Raw genomic sequence first — 25,121 nt, 5'->3', positions numbered from 1 at the left:
TCATACCAGTGTTTTAAATATTAAATAAATAATAATTTAATTATTGAGTCATTAAATTGTTATCTGCTCAGTTAGAGGTAATTATTGCCTGGGCCCCTTAGTCGAATTGCGTACTCAGTTGTCAATTTGGCATTCCGGCCAATGTTAATGTCAGGTGTATTACAACGCATTAGGACAAATTACCATTAATGTGTGGAGTAATAGGGGAACAAGAGAACCTGGAATTTCCTCCTTGTACGCGGCTTCGATCCATTCGGAAACATTTTATCCGTTTCGGTAGAAATTCCAGGCGTATAAACTGATTTGTAAGAGGGTGCTAGAGAGCCAGTCAACATATCGGGCCAACTTCTGCCCCTGGGGGAATAATGATTTGCACAAGACGCTGATGCATGATTCTTCTCCCTAAAATCGAGACTCCCGCTAGGGTGTCGGTCCCTGTAAAGCTCGGGGTCCGATCGAAACATCCACCCTCACCAACCCCCCGGCCACCCCTAAACTCTAGTAGTTGTATGAATTTAATTGCTGGAATGTAAGAAAACAGCTTTTTTTTTATTAAAAGAATTTATTCGCCAAGCCTAAAAGTTTATCTTCATGGAATGCCTACCTATATGCATGTTCATGTTTAAAATTGTTTTAATGCCAGGAGTATTTAATTATGATTTTTTTAAAGGACAATTTAAAAAATATAGGTTCAACTGTAAACGTAAATTAAAAAAAAAACCTTAGCTTTTGTTACTTGTTAGAAGTCCAACTTATTAAACATGACTTTATTACAAATTAATAGCCGTGCAATAGTAAAAATAATTAAGCGCTAGATTATTACCCGTTTTCGTATCGTATATTAATATAATCGTTTATAGTTAATTTCTAAAAACGGCCAACAGGGCACCAGGCAAGCAATTTTTGGCCCAAAGCGGAATCTAAAGGTATTTTCTCACGTCGGCTCGTCGTCTAGGTTTATTTTCGTCTTGCTTATGTTGATTTTAGCCAAGTCGGTTGGACATTGTATCTACTTGAGAATGTGTAATGGTTGGGGGGAATTCCTGCATTCTTTTCATATTGTTATACGTTTGGATTGTAGATTCTATTCATATCTTGAGTCGTCACGGTATCCACAAAAATTAAACTTAATGACAAATGACTTGTATCAATCTCATATTTATTGCGATTGACAGACAAGGAAATATCCTTAATTGAATAATTTCATATTCTTCTTTTCTACGTTTTTGTTGCCCTTATTTTTTTTTAAATTTTTCTTATTTTCAGCCCCTTTTTTGATGGCGGTTAATGACATTTTCCAAAATGCACGATGTTTCGGAATCCTGTGCCATTTTTAAGTGGTTTACAGAAATTAACCACGTACTAATCGTAATAAATAAAATAAAATAAAAATTCGATGTATTCACAGAAAATTTGGGGTTGAGCTTGTACTAACTTATATTTTTTACTATTCTTGTTTCGGTTATTAAGATATTTCTTGGGTTTCTTTCCAGGAACTAGACAACCATCAAAATGGATCGTTATTTTACTATCGTTATTAGTTACTAAGTTATTTTTAGTCGTTATACTGATTCTACACAGAAATTGTGTTCGATATATTCACATAAAATTTGGGGTTCAGCTTGTACCAAGTTATTTTCAGTCATTGTACTGATCTACACAGAAATTTGTGTTTGATATATTCAAAGAAAATTTGGGGCTGAGCTTGCACTAAGTTATTTTCAGCCATTATACTGATTCTACACAGAAATTTGTGTTTGATATATGCACAGAAAATTTGGGGTTGAGCTTGTACTAAGTTATTTTCAGTCATTATACTGATTCTACACAGAAATTTGTGTTTGATATACGCTCAGAAAATTTGGGGTTGTGCTTAGTTAAAAAGTCAAGTCATTATACCATTTGTTAAAAAATTATTATCGATAAATGCACAACAAAAAATTTGGGTTGAGCTCGGCATGAAGTCCATTGTCCGACTTGCCAGTTGTGATCCAAATTTATAATGCATATAAATTAAAGTTGATGGCCAACGATTATTTTCTTATTTTTATTGGAATTAGGAACAAAGAAGTATTCATATTTAAATATTATCATTATGATTTTCTTAATTTTTTGTCCTACTATTTCTCTTTTTGGTTTATTTTTTTTTTAATTTTTAGGAAATTAACCATATATGTGAAAATGATGCAGGATGCCGAAAGTCATACAATTGTAAATTTCTTTAACCACCTTCAAAAAGATTCTTATAATAAGAAAAATTCAAACAATCCAACAATAAATACATAAACTAAATTAAAGATCCTTTTTTCCTTCTTCTATGTATTCAAATTTGTTAATGCCCATGAAAGGCAGTGAATGCTAAGCTTCCAACGCTGTTTTGAATGATTTGGGATCATCACTCACTTTTGACTTTAATTTTTTTTTAAATTAATTAATTAATTTTTTTAAGGTACAAATTATATTTAAATTAAAATAAATTGTGATTTGATAGGACAGTTTTCTAAAGGCAGATAAACCGTGCTCATCTGGATACCCAGATGTACAGATTAAAAAACCAATGATACTGATATTGTCATTTTTATTAATAACTGTAAACGCATCTTAATGTTTTTTTTAATTTTGTAGGCCGAGATATGGAGTGTGTTCATTGCTATTTTAAGAAAAAGCGTACGGAATTTACAAGCCTGTACTGAAGTTGGCCTCATTGGGCATGTTCTTCAACGTTTGACCCAAGCAGATCTAGTAGTTGCAGGTAAATTGGCTGATATATTTTTCACAACTTGTATTTAGTACTTGTGTATAAAATTTATGCTCTTATGTTACAGATCTTCTGATTGACATGCTCAGCGTGCTTGCTAGTTACAGTATTACCGTTAAAGAACTTAAACTACTATTTGGATCTATGAAAGCAACAAACGGAAAATGGGTATTTCTTTTTATAACATTAACATTAGTTTAAGGTTTTATTATGATCAATGTGTGATGACCAGTTAGAAATACATTTTTATTTTCAACTGATCTACATAAAATGAAACTTCAAATAGCCAAGCTCCCATTTATCCTTGCTTGAAATTTTTGGCTTGTAGTCACAAGGATAACGAAATGTAAGTTGGTATCAAAAGACCAGCGTAGAAGGCAAGAGACTATGAAACGTTGACAAAAGTGATGATCACCAAACCAAGAAGTGTATAAGTGGGTAGGGCAGAGTTACGAAGAGTTTACTACCTCAATTCTTTAATGGGGTTTGCTTTAAGCCCTACTTATACAGGTTGGTCAAAGTAACATGACTTGCCAATATGGTGATTCACTAAAGTGGGTATGCTTTGCTGATGTCAGTTATTCATTACGCCAGGATTTGAACCAAGAACTGCTAGTGTTGCTAGTAGAATCAGATGCCTTAACTGTTCAGCTACAGGAGTCCTCCTAAAGTAAATCCTACCGTACTGGAGGTCTTAATATCCAAAACCCATTGGTGTCATGTCAGAACCACTTTTCAGCACTGCTTTAACTAACTAATCTGTCTCAATTAAAGGCCATGGAATATGACAAGATTTGAGCCCAAAACCTACAGCCCTAATAACATAACAGTTGCCCTAACCAACTGGCAACACCAGACCCCATTAATTCATTTTATCATTAATTATAATTTATCATTTTATCAGGGGACCGCGGTAGCCGAGTGGTTAGCATGAGAAACTCTCGGTCGTGGGTTCAATTCCCACCGTCGCCTCTGGCCCTTTTTTCCCGATAACCCCCAATTTGAACAACATATATAAGAATTCGTCATGGCTAATATGCAAAGATCATAAGGCAAAAAAAAATCATTTATCATCATTAATTTTTTAATTTATTAATTTATCATTTTATCATCATTAATTTATTTTTATTATGCTATAAATAATAATATTTTTATTATATTTCAGCCAAGACATTCAACAAAGCTACTCAATGTAATAAGACAAATGCCGCAGAGAAACGGGCCAGATGTATTTTTCAGTTTTCCTGGAAAAAAGGGTTCTGTAAGTTAATCTGTCACGATTTTACGATATTATCCAATTTCGATTTTGTTTGAACAATAATCATTATTTAACTTTTACTGTGCAGGCAATAGTTTTACCACCATTAGCTAGATGGCCATACGAAAATGGTTTCACCTTTACCACTTGGTTTAGATTAGACCCTATAAATTCTGTTAACATTGAACGAGAGAAACCGTATCTATATTGGTAAGGATACATTTAATAATAAACAAAACTATACATTTTTAGGCTTTTTTTTAGGCTTTGGGAGCCATGTTTACTTAGTGTGTTGTTAATACGTTGTATTCAAAGGCGCTTTTAACTGGATTTTTATATATTAAAACAATATAACAAACAAAGCCTAAAACCACTGACAAATACATTTTTTAAGATATAATTTAAGTTGAAACATAAAAAAGATTCATTTATTTATGATTCATGTAACAATTTTTACCTGAGATTCATAACAGCGTTGCAGATTTTAAATAATGGCAATTTTAAAAATTATCAAAATGTACTCAGATAAGAGATGAATACTTAATTAGATATAAAATAACTTCTTATACATGTTCCTTACTATTCGTCTTATCTAAATTATCTATATTTCACTGCCTATTATTTAATTAATAAATTACAAAGGAATGATTTATTTGATAACGAGGTCATTTGTTGCAACTCCTCTAATTTTACTATTTTATTTTTAATTATTCCAGCTTTAAAACAAGCAAAGGTGTTGGCTATTCAGCACATTTTGTTGGAAATTGCCTTGTACTTACATCCATGAAGATAAAAGGGAAAGGTTTTCAGCATTGCGTTAAATATGAATTTCAACCGAGAAAGGTATGTATTGCCATTTCAGTACCGATCATTTTCTTTTTTTTCGTTTGTAATTTGGAATGTAGTACTGTTATTTTTAATAATAATAATTATACTACTTGCTACTAGCCTTGAAAACTCAGATTTAATTTTCTATCCTAATTTATGGAATTAAATCTATTGCTTAAAATTGTTAATTTAAGGTTACAAAGACATTTGCTAGAATTGAATTAAACATTTGGTGTTTATCAATATAGAATATTATTCTAAATAACTTTTTGTTAATTTTAGTGGTATATGATAGCTATTGTCTACATCTACAACCGTTGGACGAAGAGCGAAATCAAATGTCTTGTAAATGGACAGCTTGCATCAAATACTGAAATGGCCTGGTTTGTGTCAACTAATGAGGTAAGAAGACAATTTTTGCATTTTTAAATTAAATATCTTCCATAACCTTGTGAAACCATTCAACCATTATAATTCAACAAATGAAATCAAAGCATCTTGAAACCTTCATTTAGAAGTAGTTAGAAATTAAAAAGTATTAAGTATTTTCAATTATTGGTAGTTTACTTCGTAGTATACAGTTTATGTCACAACATTCGCCATACTGTAGAAAAATAATAACAATACACCCTTTCAGAAGGCACATTTAGATTTCAAAAGCATAAGTAAAAAATCATGGAGGTCCTATGTTAATTATTTTTTTATAGTGAAGAAAACTCACTCTTTGCACTCACTTGGAACTCTTCCCTTGGAAAAACATTGATTCATATAACCTTACCTGTCCATAGCCCTAGCTAACCCTAACCCTATCTAACCTAACCCAAATATCTTACCTCACCTAACCTAACCCATCCCTAACACTAGTCCTAACCCTATATATGTTTTTTGCCTTTTATTAGTTTTCTTTTTAAATGACAATCGTGTATCATAAAAATTTGTAAATCATTTCAATTAATTAAGTAATAACAAAATTGAAATTACGATTTAATTATTTGGTGGTTCCTTATGTTTTTAATTAATTCTGCTGATGTATTTGCAAAAAAAAAAACTTTTATTCTATGAATATGATGCACAATAGACCAATACTTAGATGGTGCACAGGTCGTAAAAAGGCTGGCTCCTATATAATCTAAATCTTTATTCTATGAATAGATGATAAAGAAATGGTAATACAATGAAAGTATAGTTTTTGAAAATGTTGTCTTCTAAGGGTGTATTGTTTTTCTGTTTGTTTATTAATTTAAATTAACTTTTTCTCTTTTTAGTACAGAAGATTAACAAATAAGTAAAACATATTTGGTACTTAGTAGTTGTTAGGTAATTAGTAAATACTATATTGTAGAAAAACATTGTTTACTGACTAATTAATTATTATGAGATTCTACTTTTCAATTTTAGACCCTGTTTTTTTTTTTAATTGTTATTGTTCTGGATGTTTCAATTACTGTAAATTGGGCTCTGTGGATAGGTTGTTATTTTTTTTTTTAAAGTTTTGTAGCATGAATGTTTTATTATTGTAGTGAGTTTTACACATAAGTGTTCTTGTTGTGATTTTCCTTGTATTCATTTTAATCCCATATCTGCATGTGTTCCCTGAAGAGTATGAATGATGTAGTGTGTACACTTTATTTTTTAATTTTTTTTAAAATTTTGAGTAGAGCTAACTTCTTGCATTATAAATTGTTGGAGATGTTAATAATGTTATGGGTTCGTATGTCATTAAAAAAAAGGGTAACTTTAATTTTACCAAAACAGAATTTATTTAAATAATATTGTATTAAAAAAAATTGAACCTTATTAATACATTTAGTCTTGATTGTGAGCCTAAGTTCTGACATTTAATTCTCTTGGCTGAGATTTACACGTTACAACTGTTCAATTTTTTTCTTTCTGAACCATGATAGTAATATAAAATCATTTAAAACTTTTTAGAGATAAAATTAAATAAGTAAATGTGCTATTCCTCTTCCTTTTTTTTTTTTTTTGTCAAAATCTATGTATCGAAAATTAGAAAGTAATTATTAGAAAAACTGTGAACATGTGCATTAACCATAAAACTTGTGGTTTCTGTAGGCTTTCAATAAATTTCTTTACTAAATCGGATATATTGAAATTTATACTAATCAATTGCAATATTTTTTAGTCAAATGAAACATTGAATTTTAAGACATCAGGAGTATCTACCATTAGAAAACAATGAAGGGAATTAATTGCATGTTGAGGAATTTATGTTGTATATTATAAATATATACACATAAACATGTGTGAGTGTCTGTATGATTGATTGCGTTAGGGATTGATCCTGCTCAATTTATTTCAAAATGCATTGTGTGTACATGTTCATACCAATTTGCCTTTGTACCTTTCCCATTTTTCTTATAATTTTCTTATTCAGCTTTTTTTTATACAGTATGTTTCTATGTAATGTTAAGTTTTGAATTTTGACTTTTTTGTCTTTATCGGTTTTTTTTTGTTTACTTCGAACTTTAACAAAAGGTTTATGATTTTTGAATAAAGGAAGTGTACATCACATCAAGTATAGCTAATGATAAAATTGAATTCTACTGTTATCGAGATAATTAAACAGATATGGTAAATTTTGAATTCAATTTTTCTTCTCCGGTAGGACTTTAAATTCAAAACCTTTTATTTTGTATCTAATAAATTGGATCAATACAGTATTTTAAATTATGCTTTCGAAATGAAATGTTCCTCAGTCAAATTGATCGGCATGTAGGGCAACATTTTTTGTAAACATTGACATACAAAAGAAAGGCAATCATTTCTTAGTTTTTCCCTGGACGAAAACCACTTGATTAGGGAGATAGAAAAATAAGTAGATATTCATAGTATTAGTAATTATTTGTGTATGCTTCATTAATAATAAATGTATAGATAAGATTATGAAGTAAGTGTTCTTTTTTGTTATTTCTCTTCTTACTTTCCACACTGATAATTGGTTACAATTCGATGGCATTTTTTTATATAGCTACGGGGCCATTGTTAGCATTAGAATGGTATTTGTTTTTTGGTTATCTGTACTACATGGATTATAGAAATTATTATTTCTTAGTAAACATTAGTGCATTTTATATGAAAAGTTATTTTAAATATAAATGTAATTCGATATGTTTTTATTCAACTTTGAAGAATTTTAAGCTCAGTTTTGTAAAGATTATTTAATTGGTTTTAATCAAGTTTGCATTACATAAAATTTATGATTTAAGAATAGCAGATAAGAATATGAATTTTATCAGTATAAAATAGCCGAGGTTTTGTTTGATCGCGGTAAATCTTTTTTTCTTTAGCCAATAATGACTGTGCTTCTAATAGAACTTCGTCATGTATATAAATCAAATAATTCATCAAACCGTGACCAAAGCCTTCAGTATGAGGATATGGGTTTTCAGTACGACTCTTTAACCAATCAAATCTTTTTTTCCATTTGCATCTATACTAGAATTAACATAAAAATGTAAATTTTTAAATATGACTAACAGTATTGTGTTTTGTAATATTCTATATATTTAGCAAACTAACTTATAATGTCTGTAAACTAAACCTTTTCTAAATTAACTTAAGAAAAAACTAACTGCATCTATTTTAGGTGCATGCTGCAGAGTTTTGTTTTAGAAGGTGATTGATAGTAGATTCCAACTCCCTTTTCAATCTGTTCATCAGTTTTTTTTATATCTGATTTTTATTACCATTTAAAAAATATAAACTGCATAAAATTTTAATTTTAATTAAATTTAAAATAAAGATTAACTTAACTTTGATCACACCATTCTTAAGTCTTAGTCATGTTTAATTTATTTTAATATTTGTTAAAAAAAAGTTTTTAAGTGCAAATTTGTCATGGAAATCGGGTCAAATTATATCGTAAATAATTCAAAATCAGTATACTAAATTCAAAGTGTATGTACAAAAAGTCGAAACTCATTGTGTGTAAGTATTTTTACAAATAAATACTTAAAATAAATTTATACTGCCAATATAGAAATTTTTCTATTGCGGGATTTATTGGGAAAATGTTAGTAATAGCATGAATTGAATTCGTTGCTTTTACTTATTATTAAATTATTTTCTGTTTCTTCTATAAATTTCAATTTTCCAGACCTCAAATGTTCCATTTTCTAAATTGCTATCCATTGGTCATTTAATTGTTCAAACATTAAATAAGATGCAATACTGCAAATTTTTTAAAAATAATAAATAATTGAAATATAAACACTTATACCTAGTGTTGTTGTGGTTAAATTATGAGCTGCTAGTTTGAGAAAAATAAGTCATTTATGAGAGCATTTCTATGTTTAGATAGCATATAATATACGAACAGTTTGAGAATTACCTGTGTACATCTTGTATATAAAAGAAATATGAAAGTGTTCTGTCAAATTGTACTAGACAGGATAGCTCTTGTGAGTAAATTTATTTTGATATATTCAAACTATTTTTCAACTACTATATTCATATCTACCCAACATCAGGTGCTACTAAATAATGTGAATACTAGACGGTATAATTTAAAATATGACAGTTATTTGAACCTTTGATTTAATCAATTTATTGGATTTTCACTTTTCAATTTATTTTGATTAGAGCTTTTCATTATGAATATTTATTTCCTCCAAATTGGTGGTTTTCATTTGGGGGAAAATGTTATTTTAGATGGCTGTACTACATTAAGGATTATTGCCTTTCTTTATTTAAATGATTTTCATGTTTACAAAAATTGTTTTGTTTCATGTCCTTCTCTAAGAAGACTATGACATATAAAATGGGAAGGAGAGCTGACAGGGTTTCGTCCTCATATGAAGACTTTAAGACACTAAAGTTTATTCTTTGTGAAATAAATATTTTAAAACATCAGTGAGATTTTTTTTTATTAGATGTATATCATACCCCACTTTCATTTGGACATCATCGTTCACCTCATTGACATTTTTATACAATGATAATTTCAAGTTTGATGCCTGAGAGTAAGATAATTTTGATCCCCCCCCAAACATGACAGTTACAGATAGACAATATGATCAGGAAGGTCAAGTAGTAACTGTGTGAAAATATTTATGGAAGAAAGAACGAGAAGGGCCATTCAGTAGATTTGTTTTAATGTTTTTTAAATTAAAATTTGTATTATAATTTAGGCTTTTTTATTTTATATGTAATAATAAAACCCATTGCTTTATACATAGTTTTATTTTAGGTTTTTAATTTACAGGAAAAAACATTTGTGAAATATTGAAATAAGGTTAAATAAAACATTGTTCACAATTTAGGGCGCTTGCTCAAATGATAGCAAACAACTTTTGCTTTGTCTGTTTAAGTAGTATAGTTTTAAAAAAGACATTGCTGTTATATTTTTATTTTATTTTAAATACACTGTAAACCTTCAATTTTAATTAAAATGCCTTCAAAATTATGATTTATTGGCCACATGATTGTTTCTTCATGGGCTGTGTTGGATTACATTTTTATTTATTTGTTGACATATTGATGAGTTAGCCAACGAAGGAGAAAAAAATCAGTTTTTTAAAATTATTTATTTAATTTAATTTTATTTTGATCAATAAAACACCCATTATTTGTGGTAGGAGGGGATTCATGGAAAAATTTAAAACCCCAGATAATGGAATTAATTTTTTTAAATGCATTAATTAAAAGATGAATCAAGAAGACACAATACATACATTACTTTTATCCATTTTATTAATACGTATCTAATGTAAAAATATTAATTTTTTTGAATCATAAAAAATTTCCAAAAGGCCAAATCACAAAAAGGTGTGCTCAGCAACATTGACAAAGCGATATTGACGGCCTGTAACACCGATTTAATTCCAAAACTACTCCCAACACCCTACAACAAACTTCAAAAGCGGGGTAGAAGAGGTTTGTCATCCTGGAATGATATTCATAAATAAGGAAGAGTTTAGTGCATTATTCCAGATAAATTGTCATAATGAATGTATCCAATGTAAACAAACAGTAGGAGTTTGATAGGAACAAGATAAAACATGGTTCTTCAAATCAGAAGTGATTTGTTGCAAAATATATACCTATATACATAGCATACGGCCCAGAAATTGGATTTCCGGATAATGGAGGTATTAATGTGAGTGTGTGTGTCCAACAGGTAGTTAGGCGTTAAGTCCCACTGTACAATAGAAAAACTGGGTCGATTTCATATTTGTCAATTTAGAAGTTCTGGATACAGACGCTGGCACAGCCCATGGTTTTTTAAAATAAAAATTGAAAGATGTATTGTAAAGTAGTTTGATCCATTGTCTGCAACACCCAACGGGTAGTTGGACTTTAAGTCCTCCTGTATGACAGGAAATCTTGGTCAAGACTTATTTGCCATCCTAGCTATCATGGGTTCGAACCCTGGCACAGCCCATGGTTTTTTAAAATAAAAACTGTTTGAAAGATGTATTGTACAGTAGTTTGATCCATTGTCTGCAACACCCGATGGGTGGTTGGACTTTAAATCCTCCTGTATGACAGGAAATCTTGGTCTAGACTTATTTGCCACCCTAGCAGTCATGGGTTCGAACCCTGGCACAGCCCATGGTTTTTTAAAATAAAAATTGTTTGAAAGAATTATTGTAAAGCGGTTTGACCCCTCGTAAGTGACACCCAACTTTTATTTGGACATTAAGCCCTCCTATACAACAGGATTCTTCTTTGCTTTTACTTATAAAACAGTATTTTGTTATGTATCAGCTTTCTTGGTGAGCCATCTTCAATGGATATATTTTGTTCTAACATAAGTCTGTTTTTTGATGGTAAATTCCATGAAAATTTTAGGTACTTGTAAGCAAATTTAATAAAAAATATATTAACTATTTTGTTCCACTATTTTTTGCCATCTTCCATGTAATTTTGTATCTTCTTCCTCCCAGTGCTCAGTTTTTTTGAACTTGAACTCTTCGATGTAATTTCTGCAGTCCTTGAGTGAAGTGAACTTTTTACTTTGTTGGCAGAGGTTGGAATAATTGAAAATTTTGAAGGGATACATCCCACCCAAGCTCTAACAATATCTGGCTTGTCCAGGGTTGAGCACTATCCTTATGGAAATCCCTTGCTTGCAATTATCCATTGCCGGTATTTTTGGCCAATGGCGGCTTACTTTAATTGCTTAACTTTAATCAAATTAACGGTTTGTTGGATGGAAAAAGTTTATAATAAAGCATTCAGATCACACCAGATGCACAACTTGAGATGGTATCTGCCTTTTGGAGTTAATGGCATTTCGGTGCATTTTCCCCAGGAGATTCCTCTCTGAACATTATTGTTAAGGACTTTTCATCCCCAGGATTCCCATAATCCTTCGGGTCTGTGCTTTTCCTCTCCCAGGAGTAGGAACATAGCATACATAAATAAACCTTCGCACAAACAAAGGATGTGTTCCACTGTCTCTTCTTTTTCTTCCTGGCAATATCTGTTTCAACCACTCACAGTCTACACATTTGCCTCTGCAGTAGTCTTATTATTCTAGTAATAACACGTCCTAGATTTAGATGTTCTGTTGTTAGTAGTTTCCTTTGATGAGGACTTATTTTTAATCCATTGTCTGATAGATAAATGTTTTTATTTTATTCACCAATTTTGTGGTCCACTTGACCAATTAATATATTACAATTAATTAAGGTTTTTAGTTGAGATAAAAAAAGTCAATGGCACGAGCGGGATTCGAATTACACGACATTTGAAAAATGGCAAAAACGAGGGAAAATTCAAAAGGTGTGGTTGAGATGGGAAGTTGGTGTTCAAGTGGATCGCGGTCACAATAGCTCAAGTGGTAGAGCAGCGGCGTATCTAGCTGAAGATCGTGGGTTCGAATCCCGCTCGTGCCATTGACTTTTTTTATCTCAACTAAAAACCTTAGTTTTTATTTTATTTATTTTTAGTCCAAACAGGTCAGGTATCTAAGCATAGGACAGTCAAGTTCAGTTTGGTATGCCAAAAAAGGTTTCAAGTATCCTCATCAAACTTTCCTTGGCCAATTTTGATAAATTCTCCAAATCAGCCTCTTTGATGCTCTTCTGCCCTGTCTACTCTGGTACTAAGACAATTGTTGTTTTCTCCAATGTCTGATAGAGCCCTAATGCAATCCCAAATGACCATGAACTGTACTACCGATAAGGTAATTGCCCTCAGTGCCACCCGTTGTTCGAGTGGATGACTATTCTTCTGTTCACCCTTAGATGTGTAAAATATGTTAAGTTGTCACATTGAGTGTGAGTTATTTGTCGCAAAAGCTTGAATTTGGCCTTCAATGGTTGAATGATCAGAAAGCTTTGTGTCTTTCAAATCAAAATTTCCGCATCTGAATCGAGCAGACCACTTATGGACAGTGCTTTCTCCTAACATGTTATCACAATTTTCCTAGTAGCATGAGCTGCAGTTTTCCCTTTGTGGCAATAAAAAAACTATTAAACGACAACAACCATTTTCCTCCATTTTCAATTAACAAGCCTTGTAAAAAAGATATAAGACCTTGAAAGAAATTGATGAACTTACAAATTTCCTTATTCCTCTCATCACACGCTAAAAGGGTGCGCACAGTAATATATATCTAATTTATGTAAAAAACCGATTTCTTCTTCTTTGGTTGACTCCCCAACAAATAAAGATCAAAAATTATAATGATTCAAGTTTATAAAAGTGTAAGAAATAAACTAAACATATTATCCTTTTTAAAAATTAAATTATTATTTTCATTGATGAAAACAAACGTAACTGAAAAACTTAGAAAAAGTTCTGACTTATGACCAAATAAAATGACACACCAGACTTACTAACCACTGAAGATGGCAAAGTGCTGAAACATGTATGACAAGGAAAAACTGGTGAGAATAGGCCATGTCACTCTACCATTATTAGTAAGTAATATAGTCTTATGACTTCCTTAAGAAACAATTTACCAATCTCACATTAATAGAGAAATAAGGATTAATATTTATACTAAAAAATAATGAGATGTTAAATTCTTTATTTTTATTTTTTTTAAATTTAGATAGTTGGTAGAAAAAAGAAGAAAACAAAGCTTGGCGGTTGCATAATTTTTTTATTACTTTGTGGCCTATTTATGCAGGCTTATTTACATCCATCTAGATATGCTCTTAGTTGCAGTGTATTTAAAACTGTCCATTGTGTAGAGATTAGGATTGAAAGAATAACTCATTGGGGCTGCTGAGGATGAGACAGTGAGCCTGAAATATATAGAATAAAGAACACTTTTTATGCCACAGAAAAGTTTGTTTTTTATTTTCTCCAGCAACCATTTAAAATGTTTAAGAATTTTGAAAATAAAATTAAAATATATAACTTAAATATAAGTGTAAATTTTAAAACATAGTTTATTAAATTATAGATGTTCAGTGTTTATGCATAGACACTTACTGACCTTCTGAGCCAAAGACCACGTATGTGTCCTGCATGTAGAGTAAGGTTGCTTAATGCGTCCCACCTAATTCACTTCAATTGGTATCCTTGGCTCCATATAGAGTGTTTAGGAATGCCACCCAATAGTGAATCTTTAGGTCCTTTGTTCAGATTTTTAGAGGAAACAGGGCTGTTTTATCGTATATAGTATGTATAGTATGTATGTGTGACAAGGGAAAACTGGTGAGAATAGGCCATATCACTCTAACATTGAGTGAGAGTGTCCTTCGTTGCTGTGTATAGAGAGCTTGTAGGAATGCCCTCTGATAAGAGAAGGTAAATTGAGGGGGGAATTATTACTTTGAAAGTTTTAGGGGACTAGTGGATATGATAGCTGATGTATAACATTATCTGAGAATTAACTAATCACACTTTAATATGAAAATGAATATTCACTTTTAAACTTCATGACCTTCGGAAGATCTGAATCGCAGAAGAGGTTTTATCCTTATCCAATTAAGAATTGGCCATGCGAGGTTGTCACATGGGCACTTACTTCTAGGTCAAAGACCGTCTATGTGTACTGCACACAGAGAAAGATTGCTCAACATGTCTTACTTAATTGCAGTGTCCTTTGTTACTGTGTATAGAGAGCTTGTAGAAATGCCCCCTGATAAGAGAATGCTTGAGCACAGTAACGAATTACAAAGGTCTCCTGTTTTGGAATGGCTATTTGCATTGAATATACGTGTAGATAACCTTGTTTTGTGTTATTTTAAATTTTCCTAGGGAAAGGAAAATGTTTTATTCAAGGCTAAAAACACACTCACTTACACCCTCAGTTTAATATTTGAAAGTAATACAAAATTATTTCTAGCTGGAACATTTTTTAATGATCTTATGTTAACCGAAGTACGGTTAGTGTTACAAAGGCATTTTTTGAAATTCCACTCGGCCATAACGGCACCAATTGCAAGTTTTGATTAATTGTAATTTTACTTAATTCCTAACGTTTAATATTTGGTTTTCTGTTTTAATCGGGAATGGTATAAGTATATTTTATCTCACTGTCTTAAATATTGGATGTTAGACATTTAACTCTTACACACATGATTAAAATATACTACTTAATTAAAATACACATCCATAATATTTAGAAGATTATCTAACCTAAGTTGGCGGGGTCTGAAGAGTTCTCGATATACTGCTGAGACTCCACCCCCTATAACTACACTAAATTATTCACAGCCTAAACCAGATTTTCATCTTTCTTCATGCTAATGAATACATTCACATACAGTAAAACATTCACTATCATAATTTAACCTAATTGGTTTGATAGGTCTGTGGGTACTCAATATTCCACACAGACCATGTCAATACACACTTGACCACTCACGCAAATTAATAAATTCATACAATTGCGTAATCATCAAAGTTTTTCATATTACACCAGTGACAACCCCCCTATCCCAAGGCAAATAGATATAAAACTAAATAACCTAGACTAATGTGTGTGTTTGTGGGTACTCGATATTCCATCATCACAAACACACCCAAGCACAAATAACATTCTCATTAATAAGTATTTGCTCATTAATGCAAACTATGTATGAAAGGGCTCCCCTTCAGCTATCAAATCTACTTCTTATTATAACCAGTATTGTGCTTAAAAGTTGTTTAAAATCTGCAGGGAGTCTACACCTTATTATTTGCCATGCTAATTTCTTGCACTCTGTTAATATGTGCTTTACAGCTATTTGTGCATAGCATAATATATTGCAGTCGTATTCTCTGTTAGATAGTTAATGTTTCATGGACTGAAATATGTTTTACATTCCATGAGGATTGTTTCTAATGTCGATTGAATGGTGTAAAATTAAAGGCTTGAAAAATATCTTGGATAAAAATGCAACAAATTAAGTTTTATCTGGCAATAAAATGGATTAAAATAAGCTTTGATGTCTTAATAAACAGACAAATTCATTAGAAGTTTATGTATATACTTCAACTGTAAAATTATACTGTGTAATGGTAAAATAACAATTTTTTTATCTTTCTTTGTGTCATGATGATATTGTCAATGAGATCACTTCTTTAGATTGACTTCAGTTTATTATGATCTCAGTGGTCACAAACTTTTTTATTATATATAAATTTTGTGTTACACCGATTTACTGATTTCAAAGACCAATAATTTCATATTCTGTAATAATATTAAATTTATATTATTAAGTATTTGAATTTTTGATTTCAGCCGTTTGACAAATGCTACATTGGAGCAACTCCCGAATTAGACGAAGAGCGCATATTCTGTGGACAGATGTCTACAGTGTACCTTTTTAGTGAAGCATTGACAACTCATCAAATATGTGCAATGCATCGCTTAGGTCCAGGTTACAAGGTAAAAAAATTGCACTTGCATATTTTCCTTGTTTTACAAAAGAACATTGAATTATGGATATCTAGCCTAACCCTACCTACTTGTCAATACTCCATCCACTTAACCTATCTGTCCCTAACCTTAACCCATGTCCACTGTATGGACCTAATTTGTTCTAATTCTACCTAACCTAACCTGTCCTTAACCCTAACCCTACATAACTTGGCCATGCCTAATCTACATAGTTTATATAGTATACACTATAAATTACAATGAAGAAATGATTAATAAAGCTATAATGACATGATTTTATTTAAAATTTACTTTTTGTATTATTATAATTATTTGTATAAGTTATATAGTTTGTATAAGAAAATTTTTTATTTACAGAGTCAGTTTCGATTTGACAATGAGTGTCATTTAAGCCTACCAGAAAATCACAAGAGGGTGAGTGACGGAAACAAGGATTCCACAGATCAACATTGCACGACACCTGTGAATGCTGTAAGCCGACATATCACTCAGCTGCCAGTTTCTGTTTTGTCCCATTTTAATAACGGCGTAATTTAATACAAATACAAATATATCATTTTTAACATATTTAAACTACAAATGCAAATTTGGTTTGCTGTTCCAGTACATATTTTAATGAACTAATAAAATACGTATTTGTAATGTTATTACTATATCGTTAGTAATAATTAGTAAAATATTCATGTCATGTTTCAGAGCGAGAGTTTATGGATGATCTAAGTACCCAAATTCGAATAGTACGGTGAAATTTTGTGCACTTTTTTAAAATTCTATTGAGGGCAAATGTGCTTAAAGAAACTTTATTTAAAATTAAATTTCAACTTAGAATTTTCAGAGATGGCCATTTAATTAAAAATTATTTAAAATGTAGCAATATTATTTTTATGAAATTTGATTGAGATTGTAATTGAGAGCATAATTTTTCAATTACTTTTATTAATTTAAAATTAGGAACAGATCATTTTTGTGATTTTTTTTTTAGTTTACAGTTTTTCACATTTTGTTGCTTATTATTTCACACACTTTTTGAGTGTTTTTTGTAATATTTGCTACTTTTTTTGGTCATATTTTCACTGTATTTGTATGTTAATGATTCGAGCATATTTGGGAAACGAAGAGTTCAAATATGTTTAAAACTAAAGTTGGTTTTTAAAATAATTTTTTCAGATTTGCAAAAATTTCACAGCCTGCATTTAATCGCTTTTTTTTAAATTACGAATATTTGCAAGTTTATAATATTTTGCCAGATTTTTCTCAATATATGCACTGTGATAAACATCGAACAAATTTCACGGCTAAAGTAATTTTAAGATCTTAATAAAATTTGAACATCATCCAATGTTGATAGGGTCTGTTCCAATAAGATAAATTTATAAATGGAAAGATCTATTTTTTGATGGATTATTTCCATCGACACTAATTATAAACATTCTGGTGATAAATTATGAAAAATGACAAACAAATAAAAATTCAAAACTCGCCATAAACTCATGATTATACAGTTAGATTTATTATTCAACATATGCAAAAATAAAGACTTCAAAACTTGTCCAAGTTAGTTTTGTCTTAAAAGAGGAGCAGCTTGGTGATATGGTAATTAGCACATTTTTATTGATATCTGATTTATTTTATCATCTTTTTTTTGTATTTTTGGCTTTTTTTGTCTCATAGTTTTCTATCCTAGATTACGTTGAAATATTGTTATTAGCGAGTTCTTACTTTTGGTACATTTTGACATGAAATATTCAGTTTAATTGTTTCAAGTAGTTAAAACGTAGAAGTATTAATGGTTTTTGTATTATGATGCATACTTTTGCTAAATTAGAATGCCTAAGTACTTAAAAATGTTGCATGTTAATCATGATAAAACTGAGCTGTGAGATTCACCTTTTCTTATGTCCATCTTGTCCTCCAGCGTTATTGATGTATCCTCCAGTGAATCCCCTCTTAATGGACAATCCTCTGTAGAGGGCATCTCTCTTAACATGTTTGCATAGCCTGGGAAAAAAAAGGTTTCTACGTATCTTAAACGTCTTTATAACAGAGCCCATCAAATCAATAATGGTCACAGCCTGTCAGTCCACAACAGAGCAAATTAATTCCTGTCATAACGAGGCCTTAATGTCCATCCGATGGGGTTGTGGATGAGGGATCAAAATACTTTACAATTCTTCTTTCATACTATTATCATTTAAAGAAACCATGGGCTGTCCTGGACCCACGACTGCTAGCGTGGCAAAAACGAATCAAATGACCTAACCACTCAGTCATCACAGTCCCACATCAGAGTAATTGTAAACTGTAATTATAAAATTGTGTGCACGGAAGTTGCCTTTCTTCTTACATATACTCTTCTATTTTTGGAGCTTTAAACATATTTTGATAATCCATTTTTGGAAACTTGTACTTTTTCTTCATAAGGTCCTGTTCCTCCTTCAAACGATTTTCTTTTGCAGAGGAGTTTTTCAAGTGTCTGACGTTCTGTTTTGCGGAGGAACTAAAAATTCTTGCATCTCTGTACAACATGATAGACTCTGATTAGAATTCCCAAGAATTTATATGGACTGGAATTGGAATCTTTACTCTCTCTGAACACCTCTCAGTATTGGACAAAAACACTTCCTTGTCCTTTTTAGAGGGGCTTCACTGTATATGTATATCACATTCTGTCATCTATTTTTAAATACTGTCTTATGAGATTGAGATTTGGTCTTCTTTCATGACGCTCAGCCTAAAGTGTTTTACAAATTCTAAGAGTATTAATATCCCATTATTGATTCTTAATTCATGCTAATTAACTCTCAAAAGATTTAAATCCACTAATTTCGTGGTCCGCTTGACCAATTAATATATTACAATTAATTAAGGTTTTTAGTTGAGATAAAAAAGTCAATGGCACGAGTGGGATTCGAACCGATGCGGTTGAGATGGTAAGTTGGTGTCCGAGTGGATCGAGGTCACGATAGCTCAAGTGGTAGAGAGCGGCGTATCAAGCCGAAGATCGTGGGTTCGAATCCCGTTCGTGCCATTGGCCTTTTTATCTCATCTAAAAAACCTTAATTAATCTCAAAAGATTATTAAAACAGCTAAGCACCGAGATACAATCAGTTGCGTCTTTTTTATTCAAAATTTAAAACAGGGAGCATAACTCTTTTGAAAATTTATGCTGTAATCAAGTATAATTACCACTTATGTTTACTTGCTTCCAATATGCGGAACTTGTTAAGCAAGACCTTTCTGTACGTGCAGAGCATGATATAATACCAAACTTAAAAAGTAGGTGCCATAAACAGAATGATCTATGAATCTTTAAAAAAAAAAAAGGAAAGATGACAGTGTGTGTTTTACTCTCTGCTTAATTGAATTATGAGTGCTTCAGATTTAGGTATAGATATAGTTTTAAAGCTATTAATCTAAACGTGCTTTATTAGAATCTTAAAGCAAAACATTTAAAAATATCTATTAAGCACATGAAATAAATTGTAAATTTAAAAATAGAAAGTATCATATGTATTGTATAATCACAAACTTGTATGCAATTATGCTCTCCTCTATTTACTTAGCTAGCCATGGGCTGTGCTCGGATTTGAACCCAGAACCTCTAACTTGGCAAATAAGGGGTCGATTGAGTTTTCCTGTCATACAGGAGGTTTTATTAACGTCCATATAGCCATTGGGTGTTGTGGATATGGGGTCAAACCACTTTACGATACATTTTTCATATAATAATTGATTAAAAAACCTTGGGCTTTGCCAGGATTTGAACCCAGAACCACTCGTGTGACAAATACTTGTCAAACACCTTTACTACTTGGCCACCGCGGTCCCCTCAAGTGACCTTAAACCAATATTTGAGTTAATTTATTTTCCAAAACTATTTAAACAGAACAGATTAGCTGGTTAATTTTAAAAGTTTATTAGTATATTTTTTTTTAGTGAATAGTCATATTTGTGTTTACATAGGTAATTTAAAAAAAAAAAAAAAAAACATTTTTTTACACACCTTATTTAATCTGCATTTTATCTTTGTGTGAGCATGTACATGCATGATTATGTGTGTAAGGAGTTTATGTCTGAAAATTTAGTTATTAATAAATTATACAGACAATAACCCGAACTATTAATTAAGTATTTCATTTCCTTGTAGATGATACTTTATAATGTGTTTTATTTTATTAGTGGTTATTAATTTATTAATAGTTTTGTTAACAAAACTTTTTAAAATCCATGACCCATTTTCATGATGAGATTATTTACTCTATTAGTACATGTGCTATTAATCTGTAAAGTCGTTATTAGGTAAGATTTCAATTAGCTTTTGATGTTATAAAAAACAAAAACTTTGTTCAGTCCTTTGTTAAGTTTTAACTGTACAATTATATGTGTATTTTCCTGAAAATGGCTGTCATTGGATTGAATTTTCTCACAGTGTCAATATTTTGTAAAATTTGATCAACTGCCTTGTTATATGAAACAATACATATATATTATGTTTCATGTGAAAAAATTGTGCATTTTCAGGTTTTATACGATGGTAAATTATCAAGTGCGATTGTCTTTATGTACAATCCTGTTGCTACGGACAGTCAACTCTGCTTGCAATCAGCACCCAAAGGGAACACATCATATTTTGTGCATACCCCACACGCTTTGATGTTGCAGGTAGTGTGCTTATTTTGATTAATTTCTTTCATAATATAATATTTTTATTAAAAAATTTAGGATGTCAAAGCTGTGATCACACACTCAATTCACAGCACATTAAATTCAGTTGGGGGTATTCAAGTGTTATTTCCCCTTTTTTCCCAACTTGACATGCCCTATGATTCAATCGAGAGCAGGCGTGATCCAACATTATGGTGAGCTTATGATTTAAATTAGTAATGTTTAAACTTTATTGAAATTTCTCCATTTTGTTTGTTGAATTTTTTTAGTTCCAAGTTACTAGGATTTATTTGCGAACTTGTCGAAAGTTCTCCAACTGTGCAACAACATATGATCCAAAATCGTGGCTTTCTCGTGATCAGTTATATGCTCCAGCGTTCGTCTAGAGAGCATCTTACGCTGGAAGTCCTGAGCTCTTTCCTTGGCTTGACAAAACACTTGGTTACCTGCTTAAGTTCAAACAGTGAACTTTTACTGAAGCAGGTATGTTTATACACAATGCTATGTTCCATGTGAGTCCATAAAAAAGTAGATTTTATGTGTAACTTTGCATGGATCTTCCCAATATCTAGTCTCATTGCGCAATTTACCTTGGGAAAAAAATGTGGTAAATGGTAAATGAAAAATTACATAGAATTAATTTCCAAGTGTAGGTGGTATAAAACTGTAAAAAGATTACTTTTTTGTCAATATTACTAATTATGATTAAATAATGTGTTTATTTTTTAAAATAATGCATGTACATGTTTCTAGCAATCAGCATGAAACCAGTGACAATTATCTACTTTTTCATGCCATTAAATCATTTCCTTTGCGATGAAAGCTAAAATATTATGTTTTTAAAAAGTAAATCAATTATATTTTCAAATTAGTATGTTATTTTTATTACTCCAGCGATAAACATTTTTTGTTATACTAAAGTTGTTTTACTCTTTGTACATGAGATAAATTTGTTGTTGTAAATTTCTTATAACATTTTATGTTAGTTTTAAAATATGCTTTCTATAATTAAATATTCATTTCAGCTTCTTGATCATGTACTGTTTAACCCTGCTTTGTGGATTTACACGCCGGCAGCTGTACATACTAGATTGTATTCGTACCTTGCTACAGAATTTTTAGCTGACACGCAAATATATTCTAACGTTCGCCGTGTCTCGACTGTCTTACAGACAATCCATACCTTGAAGTATTATTATTGGGTCGTAAACCCAAGGACAAAAAGTGGAATAACTCCTAAAGGAATCGGTAAGAGAACAACTTTTAAGAATGTCTGTAGTGAACTCGCTCTTCGCACTCGCATTTTACCTCCGTTTCACGGGAAACATTGAATCATGGATATGTGACCTAACCCTAACCATTCTGGAATTGTTATTTTTCCGTATATTTACCTCGATTGTCACAATATTCAATCTAATCCATTTTTCACTGCGCCCACAGGTTTACTGAATATATTTTAAACAAACAAGATAAAGTTTTAATAAAAACAAAAATGAAAAAATACTGAATTATGGATATAAAACTAAACTTACCTTACCTAATCTAGCATGTCCCTAACCCTGCCTTACCTAACCTATCCCTACCCTACCTAAACTAATTATTCTAACCCTATGTAACCAAATCATTACGGTTTTGTTATTTTTTCAAGTATTTTACTGATTTTCACAATTTTTGTCTAACCCACTTTTAACTGCATCCACACTTTTATTGATCATATTCTAAACCAAACAAGATAAGGTTTTATTTAAAAAACACCTTGAATGATGGATATTAAACCTAACCCTACTTTACAGAACCTAAGACGTTCCTAATCCTACTTTACCTAAGCTAGCCTTTCCTTATCTTAACCCTAACCTTATGTAACCAAATCATTCCCGTTTTGTTCTTTTTCCATGCATTTAACTCAATTTTTACAATATTTCATTAAACCCATTTTTTACTGTATCCACACTTTTACTGATCACATTTATCAAAAAATAAAAATAATTAAATGATAAAAATAATTAAATGTAAACTAACCCTACTTCACCTAACCCTACCCTACCTAAACTAATCATTCCTAACCCTAAACCTATGTAATCAAATTATTCCAGTTTTGTTATTTTCCCATGTCATTAACTCAATTTTCACAATTTTTAATCTTACCAATTTTTCACTGCAATTGCACATTTATTGATCATGCTCTAATGTAACAAAATAAAGTTTTATTAAAAATTCAAAAACCTTGAACAATGGATATGCAACCTAATCTTACCTAACCTAACTCCTACCTACCTACACTATCTAAACTAACCTTTCCTAAGCCTAATGCTAACCTTACCTAACTATTGGGTTGTCCGGAAAATAATGCAGGATTTTGGTATTAAACAAAAAAAAAGAAACTAGTTACTTTAAAGCAATGTTCTTTAATCAAAATAATTTCCCATACTCTCAATACATTTCTCCCAACGTGTTGGTAACTTATTAATTCCGTCTGAGTAGAATTCAGAATTTTTAGAATTGATAAAGTCAATAAATGCATTTTCCAGTTCCGTTTGATTTTTGAATATTATGTGTTGTAAGTAGTGGTCCAGGTGTCTAAAAAAATGGTAGTCAGTAGGCGAGAGGTCCGGAGAGTAGGGTGGGTGAGGCAAAGTTTCATAGCCAAGCTCCAATAATTTTTGTGACGTTACACGTGACACATGTGGTCGAGCGTTGTCATGCAACAAAATGGGCCCTTTCCGATTGACCAAAGAGGGCTTCATTACTGCCAATTTCTGATGCATGGTATTAATTTGGTTACAGTATGATTCAGCATTGATGGTTTCGCCAGGATTTAAGAAGCTGTAGTGTATTAAACCAAATGAAGCCCACCATACCGTAACCATTACCTTTTTTTGATGAGTTGGGGGCTTTGGAGCTTCTCCTTTGTCGAGCCACTGTCCAGAACGTCTAGTGTTATCGTAGAGAATCCACTTTTCGTCACATGTAACAATTCTGGCCAGAAATGGGTCATTTTTGTTTCGACAAAGAAGTGATGCACAAACATCAAAGCGCTGATTTTTTTGGCGATCGTTTAATGAGTGTGGAACCCAATTTTCGAGTTTTTTCACTTTTCCAATCGCCTTGAGGTGGTCAGCGACGGTCGTTTTACTGACTTTGAGTTGCTCTGCAAGTTCTCGAACAGTTGTTTTGGGGTTTTCTTCCACCACTGATCGCAGAACATCATCATTAAGAGAGGAAGGCCTTCCACGACCTTCTTCATCTTCAAGGCTGAAATCTCCCTCCCGAAATTTTTTAAACCACCTTTGCACAGTGCACTCATTAACACAACCCTCGCCCCAGACTTGGTTAATGTTTCTAGCCGTTTGGGCTCCGCTTCGGCCGAGTTTAAACTCGTAAAAGAAAATCGTACGAAATTCTCGCTTTGACATTATAAGGATGACTGAATTATTTCCAAGTAGCGGAATGCTACAGAGGTAAACAAACAATATCATTTGGAAGAGGATTAATAAGTGTTGACATTCATACAAATGAGTAATCCTGTAAACGTAAACAGAATATTTTATATAGATTTTTTTTAATGAAAACTTAAAATCCTGCATTATTTTCCGGACAACCCGATAAATCATTATGATTTTGTTATTTTTCTTGCACTTAACTCATTTTATATAATTTTTGATCTAACCCACTTTTCATTGCACCTACAGATTTATTGAACATGTTGTAAAAGTAACAAAGTTTTATTAAAACCACTTAATTATGGTTATGTAAACTAACCCTTCCTCACCTAACCTAACACATTCCTAACCCTCTCCTAATCC

General features: G+C 31.4%; 1 protein-coding gene and 1 long non-coding RNA gene across 5 annotated transcripts in view; one reads left to right on the top strand and one right to left on the bottom strand.

Annotated features, from left to right (window-relative positions):
* LOC106667160 (neurobeachin) overlaps positions 1-25,121 on the top strand; it is a 243,309-nt gene that overhangs the window by 40,918 nt on the left and 177,270 nt on the right. For 3 of the 4 annotated variants that reach the window (XM_014394899.2, XM_014394897.2, XM_014394895.2), the window contains exons 3-14: positions 2,626-2,752; positions 2,826-2,926; positions 3,924-4,019; positions 4,105-4,226; positions 4,733-4,859; positions 5,127-5,246; positions 16,495-16,641; positions 17,011-17,124; positions 21,175-21,315; positions 21,376-21,512; positions 21,588-21,801; positions 22,344-22,566. In XM_014394899.2, coding sequence (XP_014250385.1) covers positions 2,626-2,752; positions 2,826-2,926; positions 3,924-4,019; positions 4,105-4,226; positions 4,733-4,859; positions 5,127-5,246; positions 16,495-16,641; positions 17,011-17,124; positions 21,175-21,315; positions 21,376-21,512; positions 21,588-21,801; positions 22,344-22,566 — 1,669 coding nt within the window. The remainder of the gene's footprint in view (positions 1-2,625; positions 2,753-2,825; positions 2,927-3,923; positions 4,020-4,104; positions 4,227-4,732; positions 4,860-5,126; positions 5,247-16,494; positions 16,642-17,010; positions 17,125-21,174; positions 21,316-21,375; positions 21,513-21,587; positions 21,802-22,343; positions 22,567-25,121) is intronic. The other variant, XM_014394896.2, reaches the window with a different exon arrangement.
* LOC112126807 overlaps positions 13,912-25,121 on the bottom strand; it is a 32,994-nt gene continuing 21,784 nt past the window's right edge. The window contains exon 3 of the long non-coding RNA XR_002910239.1: positions 13,912-14,065. This is a non-coding gene — a long non-coding RNA (uncharacterized LOC112126807). The remainder of the gene's footprint in view (positions 14,066-25,121) is intronic.

The sequence above is a fragment of the Cimex lectularius genome, unplaced genomic scaffold (assembly GCF_000648675.2).
Source record: "Cimex lectularius strain Harlan isolate CLEC.00 unplaced genomic scaffold, Clec_2.1 scaffold118, whole genome shotgun sequence".
Lineage (NCBI taxonomy): Eukaryota > Metazoa > Arthropoda > Insecta > Hemiptera > Cimicidae > Cimex > Cimex lectularius.
This window is presented reverse-complemented; position numbering and strand designations above follow the sequence as displayed.